General features: G+C 47.5%; 1 protein-coding gene across 2 annotated transcripts in view; it reads right to left on the bottom strand.

Moving 5' to 3' along the window:
• The window catches only part of Glra1 (glycine receptor alpha 1), a 118,107-nt gene that overhangs the window by 57,328 nt on the left and 32,827 nt on the right, over positions 1–27,952 (bottom strand). For both annotated transcript variants that reach the window (XM_008851860.1, XM_008851859.1), the window contains exons 2-3: positions 15,954–16,081; positions 8,220–8,287 (exon numbers count right to left, since the gene is read on the bottom strand). In XM_008851860.1, coding sequence (XP_008850082.1) covers positions 8,220–8,287; positions 15,954–16,081 — 196 coding nt within the window. The remainder of the gene's footprint in view (positions 1–8,219; positions 8,288–15,953; positions 16,082–27,952) is intronic.

Here is a 27,952-nt window from a genome sequence, read left to right as displayed (position 1 = left end):
CAAAGGAAAATAGCTTTAGATACTTAAGTGACAATTGAATTTATTCTTATAATTGTTTTAATAGCTTTTGTATAATCTTCGTTGCTATTATGAGATATAAAATGTATTTATCAAATCTGTAATCATTATGCCAAAAAAATCTGAATTACTGTAAAATTTTGCATATTGTTAAAACTGTAACTTTAATTGTAAAAAAAAATTAAAAAAAAAAAAGGAAAAAAAAATTCAGTCTCCAGTGGGTGGACCCACATTGAAAGGCATTTGGGGACATATGTTTGACTATATATTTTTTTTCATGAAATTGAGCATTGTGAGGGAGGTAGTAGGGAGGTGCAGATGGGGGAGGGGTCTAAATTTGATCAAAATATGTTGCACAAAATTCTCAAAAATCAAAAAAAGTTCAGAATTTAAAAAAAAAAAACTTCTGAGAGGCAGGCTGACTATATCAAAATTTAAAGTGACAGGCAGTTCCAAACATAAAAGCTTATTCTGCATAGAATTTTAGGCAATTGTGTGTGTGTCTGTATGTGAGTGTGTGTCTCTCTGCATGAGTGTGGTATTATTATAGCACAGCAACATTAACCCTGGAGGCTGCATGTCCCTCAGTGGGGACGGAGGCAGTAAGGAATGTCAGAGACAAGTAACAGGAGGTATGATAGCAGTAGGGTGAGATGCCGTCACACTTCTCAGACTGTAGGAGTCAGAGACCTCACAGCCATCTGCAACACTAGCTCCAGACGAATCTGATGCCTCTGGCTTCTGTGAACACACATGTGTACATACCCCCACATGTATATATGATTAAAAATAAATTTTAAAGTCTTCAAAAGGGGACCTGAGAGATGCTCAGTGGACAAGAGCACTGGCTGCTCTTACAGAGGACCAGGGTTTGGTTCCCAGCACCCACATGGTGGCTCACAACCATCCTTATCTTCAGCTCCAGAAGATCCATCTTCTGGCCTCTATGGGCACTGCATGACACAGGTGCACTTACATACATGTAGGCAAAACACTCATACACATAAAATAAAAAAGAAATAAATAAAAAGTGTTTTAATCTTAAAAAAAACCTTTTACTTCAGGCACACATGTTTATGTGTGCACACATACATACATGTCAATATGATGGCTCAGATGTGGATACACACTAGCATGCGTCCTCATGTGCTCACAAATACCATGCGCACACACATAAGGAGACTGGGAAGCTTCTTTTACATTCATTATTCAGAACTTTCACACCTCTGCTAACTCACAGATCTGCACACACCCACATACATATCTCTCCATGCACATGCATAAGCCCCAACACTCATAGCCGAACCCTCATGGTCTTTTTTCTTTTGGTTTTGTTAAGACAAGATCTCTCTGTAGCCCCAGCTGGCCTGGAACTTGCTATGTAGATGAGGCTGGACTTGATCTCACAGAGATCCACCTGCCTCTGGTTCCTGATGGCTGGGATTAAAGGTGTATGCCACCACACCTGGTGGTCAATTCTCTTTGATATTACATGTTTGACTATACTGAAACTGGTGAACACATGTCTGTGTATGTATCTACATGATCCTACAAACCCACCATACACACACACACACACGCACACACACATACACACACACACTGAACAGACACACAGACAACATTTATGCAGCACATACACACATAGGTCTGGGAAAACTGGATGGCTCCTGCTGGGATCTAGTTCTAGAGCTTTCTCTTATAGACTTCCAGAGGCATCACTAGAACAGGACCTCCTTCCTCCTCTCCTTTTCTGTTCCTGCTTCTGACTTCCAAGCCAGTCAGATGAAGGATATGCAGTCTCCTTCCTTCCCTTGATGGGATGGGTAGACACCTCTGTGGCTTTTCTATCTGTTCTCCCTGCTTTTAGGTCTGTTAGCTCTGTGGGTAAAGCCAGGCACCCAGAAGGGAAGGGGGGAGGGAGGATGGAGAGAGAGAGAGAGAGGGAGGGATAGAGGAGGGAGAAAGGAGGGGAAGAGGGAGGTAGGAGGTACAGGTTAGACCTGGGCATCCCAGCTGTCTCTGGAGCTGTGCCGCCCTCCTGCTGCTCTGGGGGAACAGAGAGTCTGGGAAGGTTCTGACATGGGGACTTGGTCCACACTACTATAGTGCCCCTGTGCCCAGCCAGCTCTTCGTGTGCTGGAAAGGCTTAGCCCTGGACATCCACAGAGGGAACTGTACGTGGGAGAGCCAGGAGAACATGTGCTTTGAGGTGAGCAAGATCTGAGCTCAAATTTTGCTCAGCCGCTTACCAGCTGTGTCTGTATTGTTAGGCCCTAAGTTTCCTCAGTTATTACTGGGGGTGACCTTTCCCCTCCCTGGGGCTGCTGGGAGGCTTAAGTGGCAAAACACAATCAGAAGACTCTGCACGCTGGCCCACAGTGGCACCTCGAGGGCTCTCATGAATGACCTGTTGTTCTTCACACAGTAACTTGAGCTCAGGCTGGCTCTCTGAACACAGTCCAAGAGAGCAGGAAGGATATGCACACAGGGAAGCCGTCTAACGAGTCTATTTGGTGGGGCCTAGAGGAAGAAGAAGGTCTAGGGGAGGGAAACCTTGGCTACTGCCCAGAGCGTTGACCTGGGTTTCTGTAACACCATTTTGGCTGTGTGACCTTGTACAAGTGGCCTCACCATCCCAGCTGCTGGCATCCCTCAGCAAAGTAAAGGATGGATTAGGAAATTCCTGAAGGTTTGCTCTGGATCTGAGAGCTTAGATTTCTTTTTTCAGCTTATGCATATGCACGTGCGTGTGTGCGTGTGTGCGTGGTGTGTGTGCATATGCGTGTGCAGGTGCCTGTGGAGGCCAGAAGAAGGACTGGATCCTTGGAGCTGGAGTTACAGGTGGTTGTGAGCTGCCCAAAGTAGGTGCTGGGAACCGAACTTAAGTCCTCTGACAGAGCAGCAAGCGCTTTTAACCACTAAGCCATCTCTCCAGCCCCAGATTTGTATTTTAGAAAGACTTGTATGTGAGAAAGAATATATTGGAGGGCTGGAGCCAGTGTGAGTCCTTTACTGCCACATGAACAAGCCATGATGTGCTTGGACTAGAGCAGAGGCGGGTGGATAACAGGATGCGGACGGACGATTTACAGGTTAGCTTCCTAAGGTGGATGTGAGCCCATGTGGGATCAGTTGCATAACTAAATATGGGGGTCATGAAAAATTTGGTGACAAAGTTTTCTGAACACACAATAACCAAAATTAAATTCAAAATCAAACATATGCTGGGTGTGTTGGCACATGCTTTTAATCCCAGCACTCAAGAGGCAGAGGTAGGTGGATCTCTGTGGGTTCCAGGTCAATCTGGTCTACATGGGGAGACCCTGTGTCAAAAAACAAAATAAAACATAGAGATATCCAAGGTGTTTCAGGCAGTACTTTCCTGTAACTTCCTGTTACTTCACTGTCGTCTTGGTTGTGAACATATAACGTGAGCACTTTGCATGCACATGTTACTGCACCATGTAACACCACTGTGCCATGTAACACCAACTGATCTTGGCTCTGCCTGGAGGCTTTGAGATGGATGTTATGAATTGCGGTATTTAAAAGAAAATTTAAATTATTTCTACTTGTTTGAGGGTTTTGCCTACGTGTGTAAGTACATCCATGTTGTGCAATGTCCACAGAGGCCAGAAGAGGGTGTCAGATCCCCTGGAACTGGAATTATGGGTGGTTGTGAGCTGTCATGTAGGTACTGGGAACCGAATCTTGGTCCTCTGCAAGAGCAGTCAGTGTTCTTAACTGCTGAGCTATCTCTTGAACTCAAATTGCAATATTTTTATCCTACACACAGAGTTTTCTTTATCTTTTTTCTTAATCTTGTTTTCTTTTGTGAGAACGATTTAAAAAATTTAAAATTACATTTTTTTAGTGTGTGTGTGGTGTGTGTGTGTTTGTGTGTGTGTGTGTGTGTGTGTTCCATGGCAGCATGTGGAAGTCAGAAAACAATTTGCAGGAATCAGCTCTCTCCTTCCTCCCTATGAGGCCCTGGGATTGAACTCAGGCTGTCAGGCTTGGCAGCAACTGCTTTGACTTGCTGAGCCATCACATCAGCCCGCACACACACACACACACACACACACACACACACGTATATATGGGCTGATGTGGTATATATATTCTAGGCTGGGCTTGAACTCACTGTGTAGCCAAGGATGATCTTGAATTTTTAATCCTCCTGTCTTTCTCTCCTGAGTGCTGGGATTAGAAGTGTGCACTGCCACACTTACATCCAGTTTCTGTGGTGCTGGGTATCACATCCAGGACATTGCACACACTAGGCAGATACTATCAACCAAGCTACATTCCCAGCTACACATACAAAGTGTTTTTGTTCTTGTTTTTTGAGTCAGGGTCTGTTACTATGTAGCCATGGCAGGCCTAGAACTTGCTATGTAGACCAGGCTGGCCTCCAGGTCACAGAGATCTCCCCACCTCTGCCTCCCAAGTACTGGGATTAAAGGTGTGTATCACTACACCCAGCCTAAAGCTTTATGTTCTTATAAATAACACTTAGTGGTTTAACTGTAGGAAACAAAGTATTTTCTACTATCATTTCTGAGTATGTATATTTCAAATTAGTGCATCTTTGTATTTTATTCTGTTAGAATGTTTGATTTTACAAATTGCTGTTTGAATTGCTGTTTTGCATTTGATTAAAAAAAGCATTGAATGTATTTTGGTTTAGGATTAGGACAGAATTTCCAACAATTTCTGAACTGGCCTTTAACATACTTCTGCCATCATGCGCTGTGTAGTTCTGTGGAGTGATGTGCTCAGCACTGACAATTCTAAATTGAAATATTGACCAACTCTGAAAAATGTTGAAGACGCTCTGTCCTACAACATCAAATATTCAGTCAAGATTTAATTCCTGGGGCTGGAGAGCTGAGGGTAAGAATGATTCCTGTGCAAGCATGAGGACCTAAGGTCGGATCCCCAGAATCCACTTAGGAAGCGGATAGTGGTTGCATCAGCCTGCAACCCTAGCACTGAGGGGCAGAGACTGGCAGATCCTAACCAAGACGTCCATCTCTGGTTCAGTGAGAGAGGCAACAATGTAGAGAGAGCAACAATGTAGAGAGAGCTAGAGAAAGACCAGGTGTGGTGGTATATGCCTTTAGTCCCAGCACTTGGGAGGCAGAGGCAGGCTCTATGAGCTCAAGGTCACTGGAACTGTATGAAGATCTTATCTCAAAAAGATCAAGAAAAAAAAAAAAAGGAAGACACTCAATATCCTCCTCTGGCCTCTACATGCTCACATGCATGAGCATGTTTACCTACACACTTACACTCATGCAATACACACACACACACACACAGAGATTTAATTCTTTTTTTTTTTTTTTGAAATAAGATCTTCTAAAAGTTCCAGGGGCCTTGAGCTCATAGAGCCTGCCTCTGCCTCCCAAGTGCTGGGATTAAAGACGTGCGCCACCATGCCCGCCACCATGCCTGGCCAGATTTAATTCTTTATGTAAAAAATAAAGAAACTAGCTGAACAGCAGGCCCAATCTTAGCCAAAGAATTATTGGCAGCTGATCACTGCTGGGTGAGGAAGAGCTGATCTTCTTGAAGGGAGGGACTGTAGATAGGCTGACTAAATCCCGGTGGATGAACTTGCACTGAGGGACATCTGGAGACACCAACTTTACATGATAGGCCTTAACACAAATGACAGAATGTATGAACTCCAGTGGGGGGCTATGGGAGGTGCCGAAGGGGATGGGGAGTGGGCATAACGATGATTTTCTGTATGAAGTAAACAAAAATTTAATAAAAAAAGTAGCACATCTATCCTTTAGCATGTAAATTTTCTTTTGTCTTTAATAAATGGTAAAATACTATATAATATATATCAAAGTATTGCTTTAAATTTTTTAAATGATTTATTATTAGTAAATGTGTGATTTGTGTGTTTATTTTATAAAGTTATGTGTTTGGGGTCATATCAAGAATTCTACAGCAAAAAAGTGTCCAGAGTGGAGAAGTTCAAGGAGCGCTGGCTTAGAGGATGAGGAAGGCGGTGTGGTGGTTCGCGGCTGGCTGCGTCTCTTTTAATAGGCTAACTTCAGGCTGCCCAACGGTGTCTTTCCAAAGCACGATCACTCCCTCCACATCATAGAACTGATTTATGTTTTGGTTTGTTTTCAATGACTGAGAAAACTTTTAAACTGCCATTATATATACTTAGAATTATTAATGTAATATTTACTTCTTGAGAAATATGAAAGAATACAGTGACTGAAAGAATAGGGTAAAAAATTGCCTGGAAGTCTAAGGTTCAGTGATAATCACCATTTTTACCACTTACCAGTCTTTGTTTCATAGTTCTTCTGCTCTAATCGATTAATTCAAAACCTTTTATTATAAAATGTTTAAACCCATCTAAAAATAGAGCGAATAGTGCAATCCACTCAGCTCACCGTCCCAGCATGTATGACCGCCGGTCTTCTCCCACTCTGCAGCGGAATGTTAAAATGATTAGCAGGTCTTCACATTTATTTAAGTATTTTTGAGATCGGGTCTTACTGGGTAGCCCAGGCTGGATTTTAAGTCACCATCCTCCTGCTTGGTCTTCTGAGGGCTGGAATTACAGCTGTGCACTTCTGTACCTAGCCACGTTTCCCTTTAATTGAAACATTTACCCTGATGTTGTTGCTGCTGCTGCTGTGTGTGTGTGCGTGTGCATGCGTGTGTATGCGTGCATATGTGGGTGCGCGTGTGTGCGTGTGTGTGCATGTGTGTGTGTGTGCGTGTGTGAGTGCATGCATGTGTGTGCGTGCGTGTGGTTGCATGTGTGCGTGTGTGTGTGTGCATGTGTGTGCGTGCGTGCATGTGTGTGCCTGTGTTTGTATTTGTGTGTGTGCATGTGTGTGCATATGTGTGTTTGTGTGTGCATGTGTTTGTATGTTTGTGTGTGCATGTATGTGTGTGTGCATGCATGTGTGTGCGTGCATGTATGTGTGCGTGGATGTGTGTGTGCGTGCGTGCATGTGTGTGTGTGTGTGTGTGTGTGGCCCAGAAGCCAACCTTGGTGTTGTGTGTCAGGAGCCACACAACTTCTTTGAGATAGGATCTTGCAGGACCTGGGGCTCTGGCGTGGATGTGTGTGTGCGTGCGTGCATGTGTGTGTGTGTGTGTGTGTGTGTGGCCCAGAAGCCAACCTTGGTGTTGTATGTCAGGAGCCACACAACTTCTTTGAGATAGGATCTCGCAGGACCTGGGGCTCCGGATTTGACCTGGTTGGTTGGCCAGTGAGCCCCAGAGTTCCATCTCCACTCCCCCAACCCCAGTGCTGGGATTATAAACTTCTAGTGAACCCAGAGTTTTCATTAATTAATTTATATTTTTGTCTTATATGTATGTATTATATATGTTTTGCTTGCATGTATCTAAGTGCACCACATGCCCACAATGCCTTGCAGAGGCCAGAAGAGGGCATCAAATCCCCTGGAACTAGAGTTATGGACTGGTGGGTGTGGGAACTGAACACTGGATCCTCTCAAGAGTAGTCACCTCCTTAGCCTTGATTAATTTTTAAAGTATTTATATTATTATCCCGTATTAATTGTATGGATTTCATTGTGATCCTTTCTTTCCCTTTCTTCTGTTCTGTCTTTTTTTTTGTGTGTGTGTGTGTTTTTGAGACAGGGTCTCCCTGTAGCCCCAGCTGTCCTGGAACTCGCTATAGGGACTCTGTAGCAGCAGAAACTATTTAAAAAATTTTTTTAAAAAATGTTTTTTTTTTTCTCTTTTTTTTTTTTTTTTTTTTTTTTTCTAAGGCAGGTTCTCACTCTGTAGCTCTGGCTGGTCTCTGTCTCACAGAGACCTGCTTACTTCTGTCTTCCAAGTGCTGGGATCGAAGTTATACAACACCATACCCTGTCTTCATTGTGATACATGCAGCTAATGCACTTTGATTATGTCAGCCCCCTACAACATGCTATAATTTTATTTTTGTAATCCTGGTTTGTCCTGTGCAGTTAGCAGTTTAACCTTCTTGAAATGTTAAGTCTTTACCCAAAACATCGACCTGGACAGACAGAAACATCAGGGCCTCCAGGTATACGAAGAGACCCAGCACAAACATGGGATTCTGTGCCTCCTTGGGGAAGCCCAGTGTGCAGGACAGATGTGCACGGGACAGAGGCGCCTCCAGTAGGAGACAGTGGTTCTCACTGTGGTTTACTTACCATGGTTGTCTCAGCAATGGAGCCGAAGCTGTTGATGAAGATGTTGCAGCTCACATTCACCGGAGGACCTGCCAATCAAGAAAGAGTTCCGCTGAGTCTCATACCATGGAGAAGCCACCGACAGCCCATTCCTGGGCACTGACTTCAAGAATAGATGTCCTCAGAGGGACAGAGGAGCCCCTGGTTCTTCTCCACCCCACTGCCAAGCAGCTGGGGTCCCCAGCTTGCATTCAGCATCTCTGCCAGATGACTCCCTGGCCCCCAGGGGACGGGCAGGTACACGGCACTGGAGGCTGAGCCAAGCTGCACCTTCATTAACACAGAGTGATTCATCATCCTGCCACCTGGCTGAAATCCCATCCCCAAGTCCCATCGGCTGCTTTCTAATTTGTGTCTGAGATGTATTTATGGCTACAACATTTGGAGGCTGTCTGGGGAATTGGGGGGACCAGCAAGTTCCTTGCCTTGAACTTGCGAACCGTGAATGATGGGCTGAAGGGCAATGATGGGAATTACCAGGCAAGGGGTCCAGAAGGAGCCCCAAGGAAAGCTCGAGAATCTTTGTTAAATACTTGGCAGACAAGTGTTTTTTGTCCTGCTGCAAAGGCCAGGGAAGAGGGGGCGGGATGCCCGCTGCCTTGGCACCTTGATGTCTGGGCACACTGTGTCTGGGTGCAGATTAGGCTCTTCATTTTACACTGTGAGTAGCAGCAAAGACCAGCCTCCTGACGCTACAACATGACCCTGATTTGTATCCTCCCAACGGCTCTGTGAGAAGGTCGGCTATCACCTCCATTTAACAGAGAAGAAAACAGAGGTCAAGGAGGTCCAACTACTCATCTATGACCACACTGTGAAAGAATGGTGGGGCCGGGGTTCCAGTTCAGATAGGCATAACTCTCACAGTGGTTATCTTAATAGTACAGAGCTATAGAGGGGGGGAAGAGGCATGTTCAGGGTCACATAAGCACTGGTTGAATCCAGAACTGGTGTGTGTGTGTGTGTGTGTGTGTGTGTGTGTGTGTAGGACATAGGACAATACTGGCTGTTGGTCCTTAGGTTCCATCCACCTTGTATTTTGAGGCAGTGTTTCTCATTAACATGGAACATGCCAAGTGGGGTAGGCTGGCTGGCCAGAGACCGTCAGGGATCCACCTGTCTCTACCTCCCCAGCACTGAATTACAGGTGTACCCCACCACGTCTGGCATTTAGGGCGGGTGTTGGGGATCAGACTCAAGTCCTCCTGCTTGCAAAGCAGGCACTTTACTGAGTTAGCTTTCTAGCTCCCCGCCCCCTTTTAGAGACAAGTCTTACTCTGTAGCCCAGGTTGATCTGGAACTTACTGTAGAGCCCTGGCTGGCTCAGGACTCACAGCAATTTTCTGCCTCAGTCTTCTGAGACTGGGACTACAGGAGTGTGCACTATGCCCAGCAGAATCCAGAATCTTAAATACTGGATTTCTACAGAACTCAGCATGAAATAGCCAGAGAGGCATGAGAGACCATGGACGAGCGGGGAGTCAGAGGAATGGAATCCAGTCAAGACGGGTTCTGAGGACAGAGGCAGGAGAGTCCTCAGAGAGGAACTGAGCTTGATCTGACCTTGAAGGTGCTTAGGCCCTGACTAATGGGTAATAATCATTCATGTGAAGTTTATACTCCGTGAACACTTTCAGTTGAATTTCTTTTGTTACTTTTTTTGGGGGGGGGTTTGAGACAGGGTCTCCCCGTAGCCCCAGCTGTCCTGGAACTCCCTATGTAGACCAGGCTGGACTTGAACTCACAGATATCGCCTGCCTTTGCCTCCTGAGTGCTGGGACTAAAGGCATGTGCCACCACACCTGGCTCAGTTGCATTTCTTATTGGTCTCCCAGGAGGCACTGAGGCAGGAAGGGCAGGATTGTCCCCGCTTCATAAAAGGGCACAGGGATTTTAAGTCACTCAAGTTGGCTCAAACTGTAAAAAATGGTATGGTTGCAACTCCAACGAAAGTGCTCTGATTGTGGAAAGAAGGGAGCTGTGTCCTTATGTCTCCTGGAGCCGCATCCATTCTGTTCATCTTCAGAAAGGTGCTCACCCAAACTTAGCCAAGATCGCCTTCTTTTATGAAATCCTGGTGTACAGGAAGAGGTCACTCCTAGGGTAAGAATCCAGGTTTTCCCTCAAGACAGTGTCAGGACCTCTGGGTTTTAGGGCCAACTCCAGCCTCACCAGCTGATGGGGCTCAGAACAACCCCTTCCAGTTTCTGAATCCCAATTTCTCCCAGCGGTTTAGAGGGAGGGATGCTCTTTTTATTATTATTATTATTATTATTGGTATTAAGAAGTAAGTTTACTCAAGTTGGACCAGAGGATCATTAAGAAAATCTGTCTGCCCCAAATCTCCATCTTCAAGGGCTCAAGGAATATCAAAAGCTTGTGTGGATACAAGGGGTTTACACAGAGACAGTGGGAGAGAAATCCAGGTGGGGCATTTCTCATGAGAAGGTCTCTTCCTCCTCTTCCTCCCTTCCTCCTTCTCTTCTCCCTCCTCCTCCTCCCCTTCCCTCCTCCCCCCTCCCTTCCCTCTTCCTCTCCCTCCTCCCCCTCTTCCCCCTCCCCCTATTCCACCAGTCTTTTAAAAAATGGAGTTGCTCTAAAAAAAATTATTTATATATTTGCCTGGGCCATCCACCCTCACCTCCTAAATTACATGTTCACCTCAGGAACCAGTCTCTCCCTTGTTTTCCTCCCCTTCCCTCCTCCTCTTCTCCCTCCTCCTCCTCCCCCTCCTCCCCTTCCTCCTCTTCCCCTTCCTCCTCCTCCCCCTCCTCTTCCCCTTCCTCCTCTTCTTCTCCCTCCTCCTCCTCTCCCTCCTCCTCCTCATCCCCCCTCCTCCTTCTTTTCCTTCTCTTTCTGCTCCCCGATGCTGGGGATGGAACTCGGGCCCCAGCCATGCTAATCAAGTACCCTACCACTGAGCTACACCCTCACCCCTTTGTCTCTCCTCTCGAAAGCCCATCTACCTCTGGCCTCCTAGGCCAGTACTTGCATTTTCTTTTTAGATGAACCAATTCATAAAAACAGGAAAAGAGGAGACTTCTAGAGAATATTCCTTGTAAAGGATGAACAGTTCAAAGATTAGGGAAGCGCTTGGGAGGGATGCAACGATCAAGTTGGGGGACACTGAGAGGAGGCAGAAGCAGAGAGGGGAGCTCTAGGTCTTGGCGGTCCTTAGTTCCAGTGGTTTGGCTGCCTCTCAGGGGCTTGCATTTCAGGATGCTGTCCAACCTCACTGATTGCTTCCCAGACTTGGTTGCAGAAGAGGCATGAGTGAAACTGGGAGACTGTAGAGTCTGCTGGGTGTACAATCTCAGCATTTGGGAGGCTGAGGCAGGCAGATCGCCACAAATTCAAGCTCAGCCTGGGCTACAGAGTGAGACCCTTGTGTTGAAAAACCCAAACTAAAACCAAAACAACAGCAATAAAATTTGTAGGGCTCTTGACCCATCCTGCAGGGAAGCCTAGCCTAGGCTCCATGGTTTAACAAGCCACCCGGGTGATTCTCATGCATAGATAGGCAGGTTTGGGGACCACTGCAAAAGACCACATCCCCCGTCAAGGTTCAGTACCTCTAAATCCAACAGTGGGACTACTGTTTCTGGATAGTTCTGTGTGTTGAACAGATCGTTTGCCTATGCAGGGTGAGAACTGCTGCTTTGTTACAGTCTCCCAGACGAAGGCCCACCCCACCTTCATTTAGCCCCCAACTCGGGTTTCTTTCCATTTAGCTTCACACCATTTAGATGCCCCAGAGTTATGGCTTGTGCCTCGAGATGATGCATGCGGGACTGTGTGCGTCCAACGCTGAGACTCCCATATAAATGAGATGCTGATGTATGTATGTGAGAGGGCACCAACCAAAAAAGACCCCATGGGGAGGTGCGGTTCATGGATATAAATCTGAAATTAAATTAACTTGAGAAAATTACAATCTGGCTGTCATCGGCTGCAAGATAATGTATATATTTCATTAAATATTAAAGTTTAATTTTGCTTTTGTGTGTGTTTGCATTAGGCTATGGTCTTGATCTGGGAAGCCATTGTAATACACAAAGCCTTAGCAGAACCACAGATCCTCAGAACTGGAAGGCCCTGGTCCTGCCCGCTGCATCCTCCTGATGCTGAGACAGAGGCTCAGACCCAGGAAGGGATCTCTTTGGGGAGCATGGGCTGGGTAAGCACTCTGAATGCTATTTACTTCCATATTAGAGTGTGAATTGCCTTTGTGTTCCACAGACCAAGGTGCCTGTAGTTGCTGGTAACCGGGGGGAGGCGGGGTTCAGACTGGCAGGGAGCAGGCTGTGGAGGCTTGCTTGCTGTGGAGGCTGCCGGGGGGTCTGCAACTCTGTTGAGCTCCAAGGCAATGCTCTGGGAGTGGCTTTCGGGGTCTGAGCTACAGGGCTATTTTCTTTAGGAGCTCTGGTGTTTGCACAGGCTCTAGAGAGCCTTATTTGCGCATGAGTGGAAGTGGGGAAGGACTAGGCAGTGGGCTCAAGGGTAGACCTTTCTGCCTTCACCTGAAGGGAGGGGAGCCAAGCCCTTCTCCCAGTTCCTGGGGTGGGAGTTGCCCCTGAGCTGCACTGTGATTCCCTCCAAGCATGGGCTGAAGGGTTTGTGCCAAGGCAGAGTTAGGAGAGGCCTAAGGTTATCTAGTCTTGTACATTTGGGTCAGGTGTTCTAAGAAAGATTTTCAGAGGAGTGTGGTGGTCCATGCCTGTAATCTCAGCACTCAGGAGGCAGAGGTTGGAGGATCTTGAGTTTAAGGTCAGCCTGGGCTACATAAACTTATTAAAGGCTTTCTATATACTGAGTATAGTGGTAAGCACACAGAAAAACCAACCCATGAACCCCAGAGGCATCCATACTCAACAAATGAATGACTCTTTCTCAGGAAACCAAGACCCTGGCACCTCCATCCAGGGCAAAGTTCTGAGACAGCCCACCTGGGGCAAGGTGGACTAGGTTCCTAAAAATCTAGCTAGCGGCAGGCTGTGCAGCCTATAGCTAAACACATTACCCACCCAGGTCTGAATGGCTTTGACTTGGTCATTGCTGTTCTCAAAAGATGTGATTTACTTTCAACTTGGAAGATTCCATGTAGAACCCCAGACATAAGGTCTTGTATCAGAGGATCTGGCTACCTAGGTCCAGGAGTGGCCGAACTTGCATGAAATCAGCATTCTCTGTATTTATCTAATTATTCCTTATTTATTTATTTTAGGAGTCTCTCTCTCTCTTTCTCTCTCTCTCTCTCTCTCTCTCTCTCTCTCTCCTCACCCCCCCTCCTCCCTCATGCACACACACAGGTTGATGTTGGGTGTCTTCCACTATTGTTGAGACAGGGTCTTTCACCCTTTCGGAGCTCATCAATTGGGTAGGCTGACTGGCCCGTGAACTCTGAAGAGCTGCCTGTTTCTGCTTTTCTAGTGCTGGGGTTACAATTGTACAACCAGGCCTGACTTTCACACGTGTACAGGGGATCCGAACTCAGGTCTGAATCCTCTTTCTAGCCCTTGAGGTCTCCACATTTCTTTTCTTACCCTCATTCTGCTCCATGTGCTTGTAGCACATCTGCCTGGCCCCTCCAAGTACTTGAGATTGCGATTTGGGGAAGGGCTTGGGCCAGCTGTGCTTGGTTCTAGCTTACTTGTCCCTGGGAGAACCAAGCTGTGCTAATAATAACAGAAGGTGCAGCGGGAGGTGGGCCCAAACACAAACCTCCAGGTATCTCCCAGATTGCTTTCTGTGTGCAGAGTTCATAGACAGAGGGCTCCAAGAACGGGGCATGGACAACTCGATCCGGGCCAGGCTTGAGCCGGTCAAAGTAAGTAAATAATAGAAAGTTGTTAGCAGCTGTCGGTCCCTCCTCAGCTCCTGGATTTGAGCCGCAGGGACGACAGGAAGGGCATCTGAACCAGGAACCCATTCTAAAGCTGCCAGTGCCTGGAATAAGATTTTTGCAGGGGTGCTGGATGGAAGGTCCGAGTGCACAAGTTCCCAAGATATCCCCAGAGCTGTGCGCACTGGCTTTAAATCATTTCAGATATGCCCTTCAGAGGCATCAGAGAACATAGGGATTTGATTCCCTCTTGTTATAGGCATTAAGGTCTCATGGGACCTTGTCTAGCCACTTGGACCACAGTGCGTAATTTGGTTCTCAAACATGTTTTGTTTGAATTTGCATACTTTAGGAATCAGGAATTTCTTCTTCACCTGTAGAGATTCAGTTTGGGGTCCTCTTGGAATATTGGCTGATCTGGTAACATGGGACCCATGTTGCCATGGAACACCTACAGGTGGGGGCCGAGGGAAGCCATCTTCATTAACAGGAGCCTGTGGCTCTTTCTATCCACTGCCTCTGCCATCTGGTAAGTTCTGACTTTCAGCTCATCTTGCTCATTTAAGTGCTGGTTCATTTCCATCGTCAATGTGACTAGATTTAGAGTCACCATGGAAACATACCTCTGAGCATGTCTATGAGAGAGTTTCCAGAGAGGCTTAACCTGGTGGGAAGATCCACCCTGAATGTGAACAGCACCAGCCCATGGGCCTCTATCCTGGACTGAATAAAAAGGAGAAAGGTTGTTTAGTACCAGTGTTCACATCTGTTTCCTGGTTTGTGCCTCACACTCCTTTACCACCGTGGTGGACTGTGTCCCGTCACATCATGGCACAAACCAAACCTTCATTTTTCAAGTGGATTTGTCATAGTAAGAAGAAGAGTAACTAATATCCATGGTAACCCCACGGACATTTGATGCGCTGATTCTCATTCGCATGAGGAACTTTCAGAATTATTATTATTATTATTATTATTTTGGTCTTTTTGAGACAGGGTCTCCCTGTAGCCCCAGCTGTCCTGGAACTCACTATGTAGACCAGGCTGGCCTTGAACTCACAGAGATCCATCTCCCTCTGCACATTTTATTTATTATTTTGATTTTATATGCATGAGTGTATTGCCTGCATCTATGTAAGTGCACCCCTGTTGTGCAATGCCCGTGGAGGTCAGAAGAGGGTGTCAGATCCCCCTAGAACTGGAGTTATGGACAGTTGTTAGCTGCCATGTGTGTGCTGGGATTTAAACCCAGATCTTCTGCAAGAACAACCAGTGCTCTTACCCACCAAGCCATCTCTCCAGCCCCCTCAGAATTGTCTTTTTTTAGCCCACAGGAACCTTCAGCAGATAGGTTTGTGTAGGAAAGCCCTTACCCAGAACAAGGGCATGTGGATTTGCTCCTGATTGCCTCTGCTTCTCCATTTTAGGGCCCCTCATGGAGTCCCCAAATCCTTGAATTGCATATCTCGTGACCGCAGATGAAGCCAAGCACAGAGATTTGGAAACTGAGGCCTAGACAGAGGGAAAGGCTTATCCCAGCTCAGAGGGAACGTTTGTGTCTGAGCCAAAACTTGACACACATTCCTTGTTTACTGTCTGTATTAGACTAGCAAAATAGGCCTTAATCCACTGACTGACTCCTGAAAACCAAAAGTTCTATTGAGTTGGATTCTCTGAGACTCTATCTGGGATTGGTGGGAGAGGAGACTAAATTGATTAGCAATGTCTGCCTTGGGTGGAGGAAGGTGTGGGACTCACCCCACGCATTTATCATCTGAGTTCAGGGTCATGGTGCTTGCTCCCTTCGTCTGGGAAAGCGTTGTCCAGTAGATCTGAAAGGAAGGGTCCCCTACCTTTGAAGTTGGGCCTGATCCTGGCATCGTATCCGGAAGTCCTCCCCATGAGCTTATCCAGGAAATCCGATGGTGACATAGGCTTGGGTGCGGAGCGGGCTGCGTCAGCCTCCTTGGAAGCGGCCAGGCTGAGAAGGGAGAGAGACGCACGGGGTGAACGGAGGTCCTTCTTCATGCTCCCATAGACCCCAGCCTCCTTTAGTCCTGTAGGCCCCGGGGTCTGAGCCTTTCAGCCAGGTCCTTGAGGAGGAAGGCGCAGGCTAAACTGTTGACCCAGTGCAAGGAGAAGCCAGCTTGGGTCCCGGCAGGCAGCCACTGTCTGACTGATGCTGAGATTCCAGACACTTCACTGCGTCATTTCTGGGATTATGGGTCACCACAGTGGCGCTGGGTCTCCCTGGGGGAGGGTCCTGAGGGGTGAGGTCTCGGGGTGGTGACGGGGGAGGGGTTAGCCTCTGGTTGAATCAGTACAGCTTTGGGTCACAGGTTCATGACTTGTCACAGGATCATGGGACAGAAAAGACCTTAGAGGTAACATAAACCAGCCTTTCCTTGACGTTTATCTCTAGAATCTGCCATTGACTAAAATTAAATAGTAAACTCGCCAAAGTCAAATGCACTCAGGTACACAACTTTAACAACTGAACCTTTAACAGACATGGGCGTACACCCAGGAGCTTCACAAAACAAGCACTTTGGAAAATTCACAGTCAGAAGCCAGGTGTGGTGATGCTTGTAATTCCAGCACTCCAGGGGCTGAGGCAAGAACGTTGCCATGAGTTTGAGGCCAGCCTACATGACAAACACTGTCCCCGTCATTCCACCCCTCAGAAAACCAAAACAACCCCCTCCCAAAAAAAACCAACAAGAGTGAGGTACAAGTCTGTACCTGAGCTCTCAGGCCTGTCTGACTTTCTGAGCATTTTCTTTCTGTTAACCCTCATCCTGATGTCTATTAAAATAGCCTTAAAAAATAAATCCCAGCTCTGCTTCAAAAATATAAAATAGAGAGAGAAATGGGCAGAGTTGAGGCCAGCTAGTGAAAGGAACTCATGGAAGCTCCAGTCGATCAGCAGTTCTCATCCCAGGGTTCTGGGAGTTGAGTGACTGGAAACCAAGCTGCTGGGGGTACCCTGAGGCATTTCTGTCACACCTGCTTCTCTTCCCTAAACAGGCAGGTCTAAGCAGACTCCCCAAGGTTCCCAGGTCTCAGCAGAGCCAAAGCTGGAGCCTCAGGGGTTGAGGAGTCCTCACTGGGCTGCTCTGAGAGAGCCTTAACCTACAGGGACACCCAGGAGATGGCTGGAGCGAAGTGCTGCCTGTTAGGGGCTTGTGGGACAGGGATGATGGAGGAAATGCAGAGTCTGTGTGAGTGTGTACGTGTGTGTGTGCGCCTGTGTGTGTATGTGTGCAAACATGCGTGCGTGTGTGTGTGTGTGTGTGTGTGTGAAGACAGAAGCTGTGTCACGCAGTCAAGCAGGACTCCTGTACCCCTAGGAGCTGTACTGAACTTGCCTGTTCTCCCTCACTCCTTTTCTTGAACTTATTTTTCTCACTGCTGGGCATGACCCCAGGGCCTTTGTACACACTGGACAAGCACTCTACCATGGAGCTGCAGCCCCTGCCCTCCCCTGCCCTCCCCTGCCCTCCCCTGCCTTCTGCTCTCATCACACTGGTAACCGTTCAGTGATCTGCTCTAACAGATGCTGCTCAACTCTAAGTCTCCTGGAAGGGCAGGTCCCCTTTCCTCCCGTCCTGCTGTGCCCCAAGTTATCTTTTCCAACTCCAGGCCACAACTTCCATGCCACACACCACCAGTGGGTCTCTGCTTCCTAGGATGGCCAGTCTCAGGGTTTCCTGTGCCTTTGTTCCCTCCCTCCGCCCCTCCCTCCCACGATCTTCTTAAACCATGGGCTTTGCCAGTTGTGATACAATTACTTGTGGGGTTATGAGTGTCCTGCCTCAGCCTCCTGAATGCTGGGATCCCAGGTCTGTGAAGGCCCACTGTTTAACAAATTTTTGATTACATTTATTTATTTATTTATTTATTTATTTATTTATTTATTTATTGTGTGTGTGTGTGTGTGTGTGTGTGTGTGTGTGTGTGTGTATGTACCTGGGGATTATAACCTGTGTGTGGAAGTCAGGGGAAAACTTTGGTAGTTGGTTCTCTCTTTCCTCTATGTGGGTTCGGAGGGTCAAGCTCAGGTCATCAGGCTTGGTGGCAAGTGCCTTTACCCATTGGGCTATCTACTGAGTCCCAACCGTTTGTTTTCGAAGCTTATTGTATCTGGTTTTCTCCAAGAGTAGGGATCACGTGATTTTATTTATCACCTCGTTGCTCCCTTAGCCCTGCAGGGGTTGGCCCCGATGTCTCAAACTTAACTGGTGCTCAGCAACTGCACAGTGACTGAATGAGTGACACACTGCATTAATTAATCAAATATCCTGCCTAATAGAAAGGGCAAATATTTATATACAGGTTAACAATTTAAAAATAATTAGACTATTATACACAGTAATAAAAACATGGGCACAGTCTGACATTCCTTTGGAGATTTGCAAGTTATGCTGGGATTCTCTGGACATGCTTGCCCTAGTCAGAGCTGCTGGTGCTGACTCTGATGGCTGAGGGACAGGCATGCTTTCTTAATTATCTGTGTGTGGCCCTGGGTGCAGTTGGAACTCTGTGTTGGGAAGGTTTCTACAAGTGCTGATGTGTGTGCTTCACATGTACAAAAGAGGCTGTCGACTTGACAGGAGTCTAGCCACTTGGGAAGAGGGACCCTCAGCTGAGGAATTTCCTCCACCAGACTGGCCTGTGGGCATTTTCTTGATTGCTAATTGATGTAGGAGGGCCCAGCCCACTGTGGTGGTGGCCGCCCTAGACAGGTGGGTCTGGGTTGCATAGGAAAGGTAACTGAGTGAGCCAGGGGAAGCGAGCCAGTGAGTTCCTCCATGGCCTCCGCTTCAGTTCTTCCCTCCAGGTTCCTGCCTTGAGTTCCTGCCCCAGCTTCCCTTGATGATGGATAGGTAACCCGCAAGCTGGAACAAACCCTTTCCTGCCCAGGTTGGTTTTAGTGAGTGTTTTATATCACAGCAACAGAAAGCAAAGTAGTGTGTAACAGCTATGTGCTGGGACTGGAGTATGCATGGATTGGAGTGTTTGTGGATGTAGATAGTGTGCAAACATGGAATACCTGTCTCTGGTATGTGGCATTTGGTAGGGCATTGGCAGTGTGTACATGTGGGGTACATGTGCACACAGGGACAAGGAGGGTGCAGATAAGGCCTTCGCTGATGTCTGTGATATGTATGTTACATATGTCTGTTTGTTTAATATGCACTGAGGTATAATGCCGTAATGGCTCCTGGTGGTGCATGCTTGTAACCCAGCACTCAGGAGGTCGAAGTAGGGTGGCTAGAGATCTAAGGTGACCAAGGCCGTACTTACATGGGCTACATGAGACCCTGCCTCAAAAAACAAAACATGGGCCAGTGAAATGGCTCAGTGGGTAAAGGTGCTTGCCACTAAGCCTGATGACCTGAGTTCATTCTGATCTTTACACGTGCACACGCACACACATGCACGCGTGCACACACACACACAGATATAATAAATAAAAATGAAAAACCAAACTGAAGCCCTGTGTTCAATCCCTGGTACTAAAAGAGAAAGTAAAGGCCATTTCTAACTCATAAAGGCCATTTATGAGCTGTGTCATCTTGGGAAAGCTACTTAGCCTCTCTGAGCTTTAGTTTCCTAATTTATCAAAGTAGTTTTATACAAGCAGTAACTGAGAGGGTATGGGTAAAAGCAATACCAAGGGCCAGGTGGTGGCACACATCTTAAACCCCAGCACTTGGGAAGCAGAGGCAGGTGGCCCTGTGCATTCAAGACCAGTCTGATCTACATAGCAAGTTCCAGGCTGGAGTGACAGTGAGACCCTGTCTTAAAAACACAAGCCAAAAACTCAACTCAAACTGAAACCAAACCACAACACCCCCTCAATAAAAATAAAAAGAACAAAGACAAAGAGGGAAATGGCACGGGAGAGTGGACAGAGGGGAGGATGGATGAAGCCGGGCAACTAGGCTGGGGGCCTCCTCCCACTGCTGGTCACCTGTGTGGGAGCACTCTGGAGCCCACAGGCTGCCCACCTTTCCTGGTACCTTCAGTGGCCGCAATGACCCAGCCTCAGCACCCCCTCCCCCAACACTGGGCTCTTGGTCTGCATTGCTTTCCACGGGAGACGGCAGGTGGGTGACTTTAACGCACCTTCTATGCTGCTGGAACTCCCTTTGAGGACTGTCTCAGCGTGGGCAGTTACTAAGCTGGTGGCTCCTGCCATCCCTCCTGTCCTGCTCATTCCTTAAGATTTGGGGCTACGCTGCTCCCTCCCAGTTTCTAGGGCACAGTGGTCTGTGTCCCTTAGGTGCTTTTATAAGCCCTGTTAAGTAGGGCAGTGAGGGTGAAATTGCCTGAGCTAGCCTATCCTGCTCACTATTAGCGTAACATGCTATTTAATTCTGGAATGCTCCATGAGCCCACTGCTTATCTTCGCTCGTTTGTCTGCAGCAAGATTTCTGCAGTCAGGACAGCTGGCTTTTGACTAACTCAAACCTGGGTGCTGAGCCATACCGAAGGAAGGAATTCTCAGCTCAGAGAGGTTCATTCACTGACTTCAGGTCACACAGTAGTTTAAAGACAGACAACTCATGCTCTTGCAGAGGACCCACGTTGGATTCCCAGCACCTACATGGCAGCTACAAACTGTTCCTAACTCCAGTTCCAGGGGAATCTGAAGCCCTCTTCTGACCTCTGCAGCATTGCACAACCTGGGTGCACTCACATACATGCAGGCAACACACTCATACATTAAAAAAAAAAGACAACTCCCAGTTTCAAGGATTGATGTACACACACACACAGTGGGTAGAAAAGCCCTGTGACTCAGTGAGGCATAAACTCACTTATTTTTTTTTTCCCAGCTGGCCTGGAACTCACTATGTAGACCAGGCTGGCCTTGAACTCACGGAGATCCACCTGTCCTGCCTCCCAAGTGCTGAGATTAAAGGTGTGTGCCACCACACGTGGCCTGATTATTATTGTTATTGTTTTTGAGACAGTTTCACCCTGTATCCCAGGCTAGCTTTATTTATTATTTATTTTAATTCTATGTGTATGAGTGTATTGCCTGCATGTGTGTAAGTGCACCCGTGTCCTGCACGGCCTGTGGAGGTCAGAAGAGGGTGTTGGATCTCCTGGAAGTGGAGTTGTGGATGGTTGTTACCCATCATGTGGGTGCTGGGAATTGAGTTCAGGTCCTCTGCTAGAGTAACCAGTGCTCTTAACCACTGAGCCATCTCTTCAGTCCCCCAGGCTGACTTTAAACTTACTATGTAGCCCAGGCTGGTCTCCAACTCTTGATCTTCCTGCCTCAGTCATCTAAGTTTGGGAATAAGGTATGTGCCACCACACACAGTTGCCTGATCTCTTTGGAAGCTTAGTATAACCCATTACATCCAAGAGAATCGGAACATTTGTCTGACTTCAGCAAGCCTGACAGGCAGCTGAGTCCTTTGCAGTTGAGATTCTTGGGTCCTGTGTCTGTGCTTTCAGGGTCATTTTTAATAATTTCTCCTTTGTTCGTGTACCGCCTCTACAATCATTCACTTAATTATTTGTTTTAAATTGCCTCTCCTCCTTGAAATTTACACTTTACAAATTTATTAGTAAATATGAATTACACATGATATAGTGGGTTTCATCATGGCATTTTCATACGGTGCATAACATTTCCATCCTCTTCACATCCCTTCTGATACCCTCAGCCCCTCCCATCCCATAATCCCCTTCCTTTCCCTGACTAGCTAAATAATTTACATTGTTTTTTTCTAACTTATTTGTGTGTGTGAGTGTGTGTATGAGAGAGAGAGAGAGAGAGAGAGAGAGAGAGAGAGAGAGAGAGAGAGAGAGAGAGAGAGACACACGCAACACGCGGGCCCTCTCTCCCCTTTGCGTTAAGGAACTGAGTTTGGATCCCAGCACCCATGTAAAATGTCAGAAATGATGGCGCATACCTGTAATCCTGCTAACCAGAGAGGCAGAGACAGAGGATCCCTGGAACTTGCTACTCAGCTTGTCTCACCAAATTAGTAAGCTCCAGGTTCAGTGAAAGACCCTGTCTGTCTCTGTCTCCTCCTCTTCTTCTCCCTCCCTCCCCCTCTCCATATAGATGGTGGAAAGTAATCAAGGAAGACATTCAACATTAACCTCTGGCCTCCAAACATACACATGCACATACCTACAGATACACATGAATACCACACGAGAGAGAGAGAGTGAGAGAGGGAGAGAGAGAGAGAGAGAGAGAGAGAGAGAGAGAGAGAGAGAGAGGCACACAGGCCACAGGTGACCTCCTTCTGCCTTGTTCCTTACTCATTGAGCCTGGAGCCAGGCTGGCATTCAGCAAACCCCAGAGATCCTCTGTCTCTACTCCCCACAATGCCGGGATTATAGGCATGTGAAGCCACGTCCAGCCTTTTTAAAACTGAGTGCTGAGGATTCAAACTCAGGTCCTCCTGCCTGAGCAGCAAGACTCCTTATCCACTGAGTTACCTCTCAAGCCCCAAGTTTACATTTCTTTTAAAAAAGGAAACTATATTTTACTGCTCAAAAATGGGAAACAAACATCTCTCAGCCTACTAGGAGGGAACTGTTGTAGTTTGGCGTCTATTATTGTGAGAAACACCATGACCAAAAGCAACATGGGGCGGAGATGGCATATTCGGCTTACGCTTCCAGGTCACAGATCATTACTGAGGGAACTCGGGTCAGGAGCTCAAGGCAGGAGCTTGAAGCAGAGACCACGGAGGAACATGGCTGGCTGGCTCGTTCTCGGGTTTGCTCAGATAGCTTCCTTATGCAGCCCCAGGCCACCTGCCCAGGTTGGCCCTCTCACATCAATCATCAGTCAAGACAGTCTCTCACATACATAGCCACAGGCCCGTGTGGTAGAGGAAATTCTTCATTTGAAGTTCCCTCTTCCTACCTGAGTGGGAAGGGAATGTAGCAGGCCAATACAGTAAAAACGGGGCAGAAAGCGGAGAGTCTTGTACGTTGGCACCTGTGCTGTTGTTGCCAGTGTCCCCAGCTACAGGCTACCCCATGACCGGGAAGACACAGGTGTTAGAGACGTACTAGAGTTAGCCATGACTTTCCCCAAGGTAATGAGAGAGGCAGAGAGAGAATTGGTTCAATAACTATCCAAACCTGGTGAAGTATACCCTTGAAATCCCAGGACTGGAGGAGCTGAGGCAGGAGGATTGCTGTGATTCGGAGTCCAACTTGGGCTGTATAGCGGAACTTTGTCTCACAAAACGAATAAGGGATTGGAAAGATGGCTCAGAAGTTTAGTACATACTACTTTATCAGAGGACTGGAGTTCGGATCCCAGCACCAACCTCAGGCAGCTCACAGCCGTCACCCCTTTGGCTTCCACGGACACACACACATGTGCATGCACATACACACGTACACAAATAAAATGAATCTTTAGTTTCTTCCTCCCCCAAAATCCCCCAAAAGAAGCAAGCAAGCAAGCCAACAAACTCCAAGTTCAACATTATTATGCGTTCCTTAACAACAAATCCCCCGACATCGATTCCTCAGTCCCAAAGTTCCCTAATATTTCCCCAGGTACAAAGGCGCCATCTTAACGCCAAAGTGGACATTTCCTGGTGCCCGGTCATCCTCATCTGTTCCTGCTCTGTGTGGACAGTCGTTTTTCACAGGATTATTTTAAGCCCATCTCTCCCTTCAGCAGATGTGTTCTGGGCATCTGTGGAGGGAATACACAGACCACATTTGGAATTCTTGCCTCTGGGACCTTAGGTATTTGCTTAGAGTCTGTGACCTTCTGGAAAATGAGGTGTCTGTTGTCAGGGTCCCCTGACCTCCTACGAGTGTAGGCGTAGCAAATTGTTTCAGGGTTAGTGAATGCACCAGGTGGGTCTACATGATTCAAACAGATTTTTAAAAAAAATTATTTTATTTTTAATTATGCTTACACATGCATGTCCGTGTGTGGGTATGTGCATGTGTCTGAAGAATCCAGAAGAGGGTGTAAGATACCCTAGAGCTAGAGTTACTGGTGGTTGTGAGCTGCCATATGTGTGCTGGGAACTGAACTTGGGTCCTCTGCAAGAAGAGCAAGGGCTTTTGACTCCTGAGCCGTCTCCAGCCCCCAGACGGATTGATGGACAGTGACTGACAGATTTGACTCATGAGCCGTCTCTCCAGCCCCCAGACAGATTGATGGACAGTGACTGACAGATTTGACTCATGAGCCGTCTCTCCAGCCCCCAGACAGATTGATGGACAGTGACTGACAGATTTGACTCATGAGCTGTCTCTCCAGCCCCCAGATGGATTGATGGACAGTAATTGACAGATTTGACTCTTGAGCTGTCTCTCCAGCCCCCAGACAGATTGATGGACAGTGACTGACAGATTTGACTCCTGAGCTGTCTCCAGCCCCCAGACGGATTGATGAATGAATAGTGATTGACAGATTTGACTCCTGAGCCGTCTCTCCAGCCCCCAGACGGATTGATGGACGGTGATCAACAGATTTGACTCCTGAGCCGTCTCCAGCCCCCAGATGGATTGATGAATAGTGATTGACAGAAGGGCAAAGCACAGCAAGGTCTCCCGTCCCACAGAGGATTTTTTGGTAGACGCATCAACTGAACAGAACACGGGGGCATCTGTCATCTTCTGCTCAGAGGACATGTCCTGCTTGGGAGCTTTGGCACTTAAGGAACCTCAGGTGTGCCTCCCAGTGGCCCACACCATGGAAAGGCACAGAATTAGCAGTGAGGCAGGTTGTTGGAAGGGCATGGGGGCTGTGGAACTCTGGGTGAATCATTTCCTCTTCCGGCTTTTAGGTTCCCAGGATCCGACTTAGCATGACCAATGAGTGGCCTGTGATAGAGCTACCATCTTGGTCTCCATATCCCCCTTTTCACATGTGGCTGGTCCTGGGGTGGGAACTGGTCTGACCCTAGGGGATGTGTGAGTCTTCCCCAACCAGAGTCAAGACTTCTGCCCAGCAAGCCAACTTGTTTCCCAAGGATTAGTTGGAAGAAAGCCTGATCAATGTTTAGATTTTATTACAGGGAATAATGAATATGGATCCGAATTTCAAATGAGCCAGGCATTAGCTAGGGTACAGGCACAGGGCCATATGCAGCACCACACCCTGAAGAACCACTCTGGGTTAGCTGAGGGGGTCCACGCTCTGTGCATTGCCCCACACGTTCATCTCCCCAGTTCACTGTGGGTAGGGAGGCCCTAGAGGTCAGGGTAGGCAAAGGGGATGAAGGATAAGGTAAAGTACAGGAGAGGGACTAAAAGACAGGGGGTGTGGGGTGTGGAGGGGAATGGGGGGGAGCTTGAGAAGGAAAGGGAGACAGGAGGAGGGTGAGGAAGAGGGTGAGGAGGTGTGGTCACAGCTGTAATTGAGAAACTACTGGGCATAGAGGTTGGGCACCCAACACAGTGGGTAGAATGACATTTGTACTCAAATCCTAAGGTTGGTGTGGAGCTGGCCTGAAGATGAAGGGGAAAGAATGTATTGGTAAAAGAACAGCTTTTGTAAAGTCTAGAGGTGAGAGAGAACTTAGGAAATGGAAAGAAATTTAATGTGAACATAAAGGAGGGAGGAGGGGCTGGAGAGACGGCTCAGGAGTTAAGAACACTGCCTGTTCTTGCAGAGGACCCAGGTTTGATTCCCAGCACCCACATGGTGGCTAACAACTGTAACTCCAGTTCCAGGGGATCCGACGCCCTCTTCTGACCTCCACGGACATTGCACAATATGGGTGCACTTGCACATATATAGGCAATACACTCGTATATATAAAAAGTAAAAATAATAAAATATTAAAAAAACAAAAAGGAGGGAGGGAAGGAGAGAGAGAGAGATAGAAACAGTGGTAAGAGATGAGCATGGAACAGGTTGGAGTTGTAAGGTCAGAACCTGTAGTCTGTGTCCTTATGAGGGGTCTGAAAATTAAGGGGATGGGACCTGGGGAGATGGCTTACTGGGTAAAGTGCTTGTTGTGTAAGCATGAGGATCTGAGTTTCAATCTCCAGAACCTATGAAAAGCCAGACACATAGTCCTCATCTGTAATCCTGGTGCTCCTAACAGAAGATGGGATTGGAGACAGAATTCCTGGAAGCCCACAGGCCAGCTAGCCTGGCGCCTGCTGTGTACCCATCTCAAACACAGTGAGGACCAATACCCGTGGTTGTCCTGACTCCCCACAGGTGCTGTGGCCTGCATGTGCCTGCCAACACACATGTGCATACACAGACACAGACAGACAGACAGACAGACAGACACACACACACACACACAGGAAATTAAGGGAAACTTAATCTCTCCCCAATCCATTGACAGTCACCGGAATCAATTGAATGTCTAAACTGTTTTCTGGTTAGGCTGAACTGGGATGTGGTCAAGCTCTGGAGACGGGCCTTCCAAAGACACTTGCAAAAGTGGCTCTCTGGTTTTCAGACATCCTGTTCCTTGAATTGAGCCAGAGTGTCCCTTTGCCTTGGCCAGGGAGCTCACATAGCGAGCTGGTGTTTACTCTGTGCAGAGTGATTGGCTACCTAGCCATGGCTGTTGGCAGGCTTCTTTCAGGTTTACTGGACATTTTCAATGGCACGACTGTGAAGGTCACAACAGGCGAGAGGACAGAGCCCGGAAGGGCCTGGGAACCCCCTGGCTGGGTGTCTAACGTCTTTGTGATCTTTGGACCCATTCATTTTTCTCTGTGGTCCTTAGTTTCTTTGTGTGTGAGCTGGCAGCTTGGGGTGAGATATGGCATGGTAAGATATGACATGGTAAGATATGGCATGGTAATGGGTCGTCCTTGGTGCCAAAACCATTCAGCAGGTGACTGCTGCTCAGAGCAGGGGCTGGGATGGAGCCCCAGAGAGCAGCAGTCCTGGCTGAGGTAACGTGTTTTGGTCCAGTGGCTTTTCTCTTCCTCTTTTTTTCCTTCCTCTAAACTCCCATGATCTTTCCCGTTCATTAAGCACCCATTACATGCATCAGGGGTGTGTGTGTGTGTGTGTGTGTGTGTGTGTGTGTGTGTGCACAGAATGTCTCCGCTGACCAGAGGGCACGATCCACTTGAATGGGCTCATGCCTGTCTCCTTCAGTGGCCTACACACTAGTCATCTGTGGAAAAGTCTTTGCCTTCTGGGCTGGTTTTCTTTCCCTTTTCTTGGGTGTATGTATGTGTATGTGTGTGCAGTGTACATGTATACACATGCACGTGTGTGTGCATATGGAGGCAAGATGTCGACGTTGAATGTCCTCGATTGCTCTCCACCTTGCATGTTGACACAGGGTCTCTCACTGAAGTCCACAAGTTCAGCTACAGTGATTGGCTGGCAAAATTGAGGAGTCCTTCTGTCTTTACCTCTCCAGTGTGGGGTTATAGGTACATGCCACTATGCCTGAATTTTTTTTTTTTTTTTGACTCAGAGTCTCCTTATAGTGCCAGCTGGCCTGGAACTCACTATTTAGATCAGGCTGACCTCAATCTCACAGAGGTCCACCTGCCTCCGCCTCCTGACTGCTGGGATTAAAGGCATGCACCACCATGCCTAGCCATGCCTGGATTTTTAATGTGTGTGCTGGGAACTGAATTCAGATCCTCAAGCTTGTATAGCATTTTACTCACTGAGCTGTCTTCCCATCCCACTTTCTGATTACTGATTGTTTAGGGGGCAGAGCAGGTGAAGTACCTTTACGACAGGTGGCTGCCAGCTGGCTGAGATGGCACAGTCAGAACCCGCCCTGCGTTGGAAAAGGAAGGTAGGGTTTGGTTGATCAGAGAAATAGTCAAGTTTTTATTTGTTTTAACCTCTCTGCACTATTAGGAAGACCCAACATCTGTCACTGTCATATATATA

Source organism: Nannospalax galili, unplaced genomic scaffold (genome assembly GCF_000622305.1).
Source record: "Nannospalax galili isolate Female #2095 unplaced genomic scaffold, S.galili_v1.0 scaffold706, whole genome shotgun sequence".
NCBI lineage: Eukaryota > Metazoa > Chordata > Mammalia > Rodentia > Spalacidae > Nannospalax > Nannospalax galili.
The sequence above is the reverse complement of the archived record's forward strand: the minus strand, read 5'-3'. Positions and strand labels throughout refer to the sequence as shown.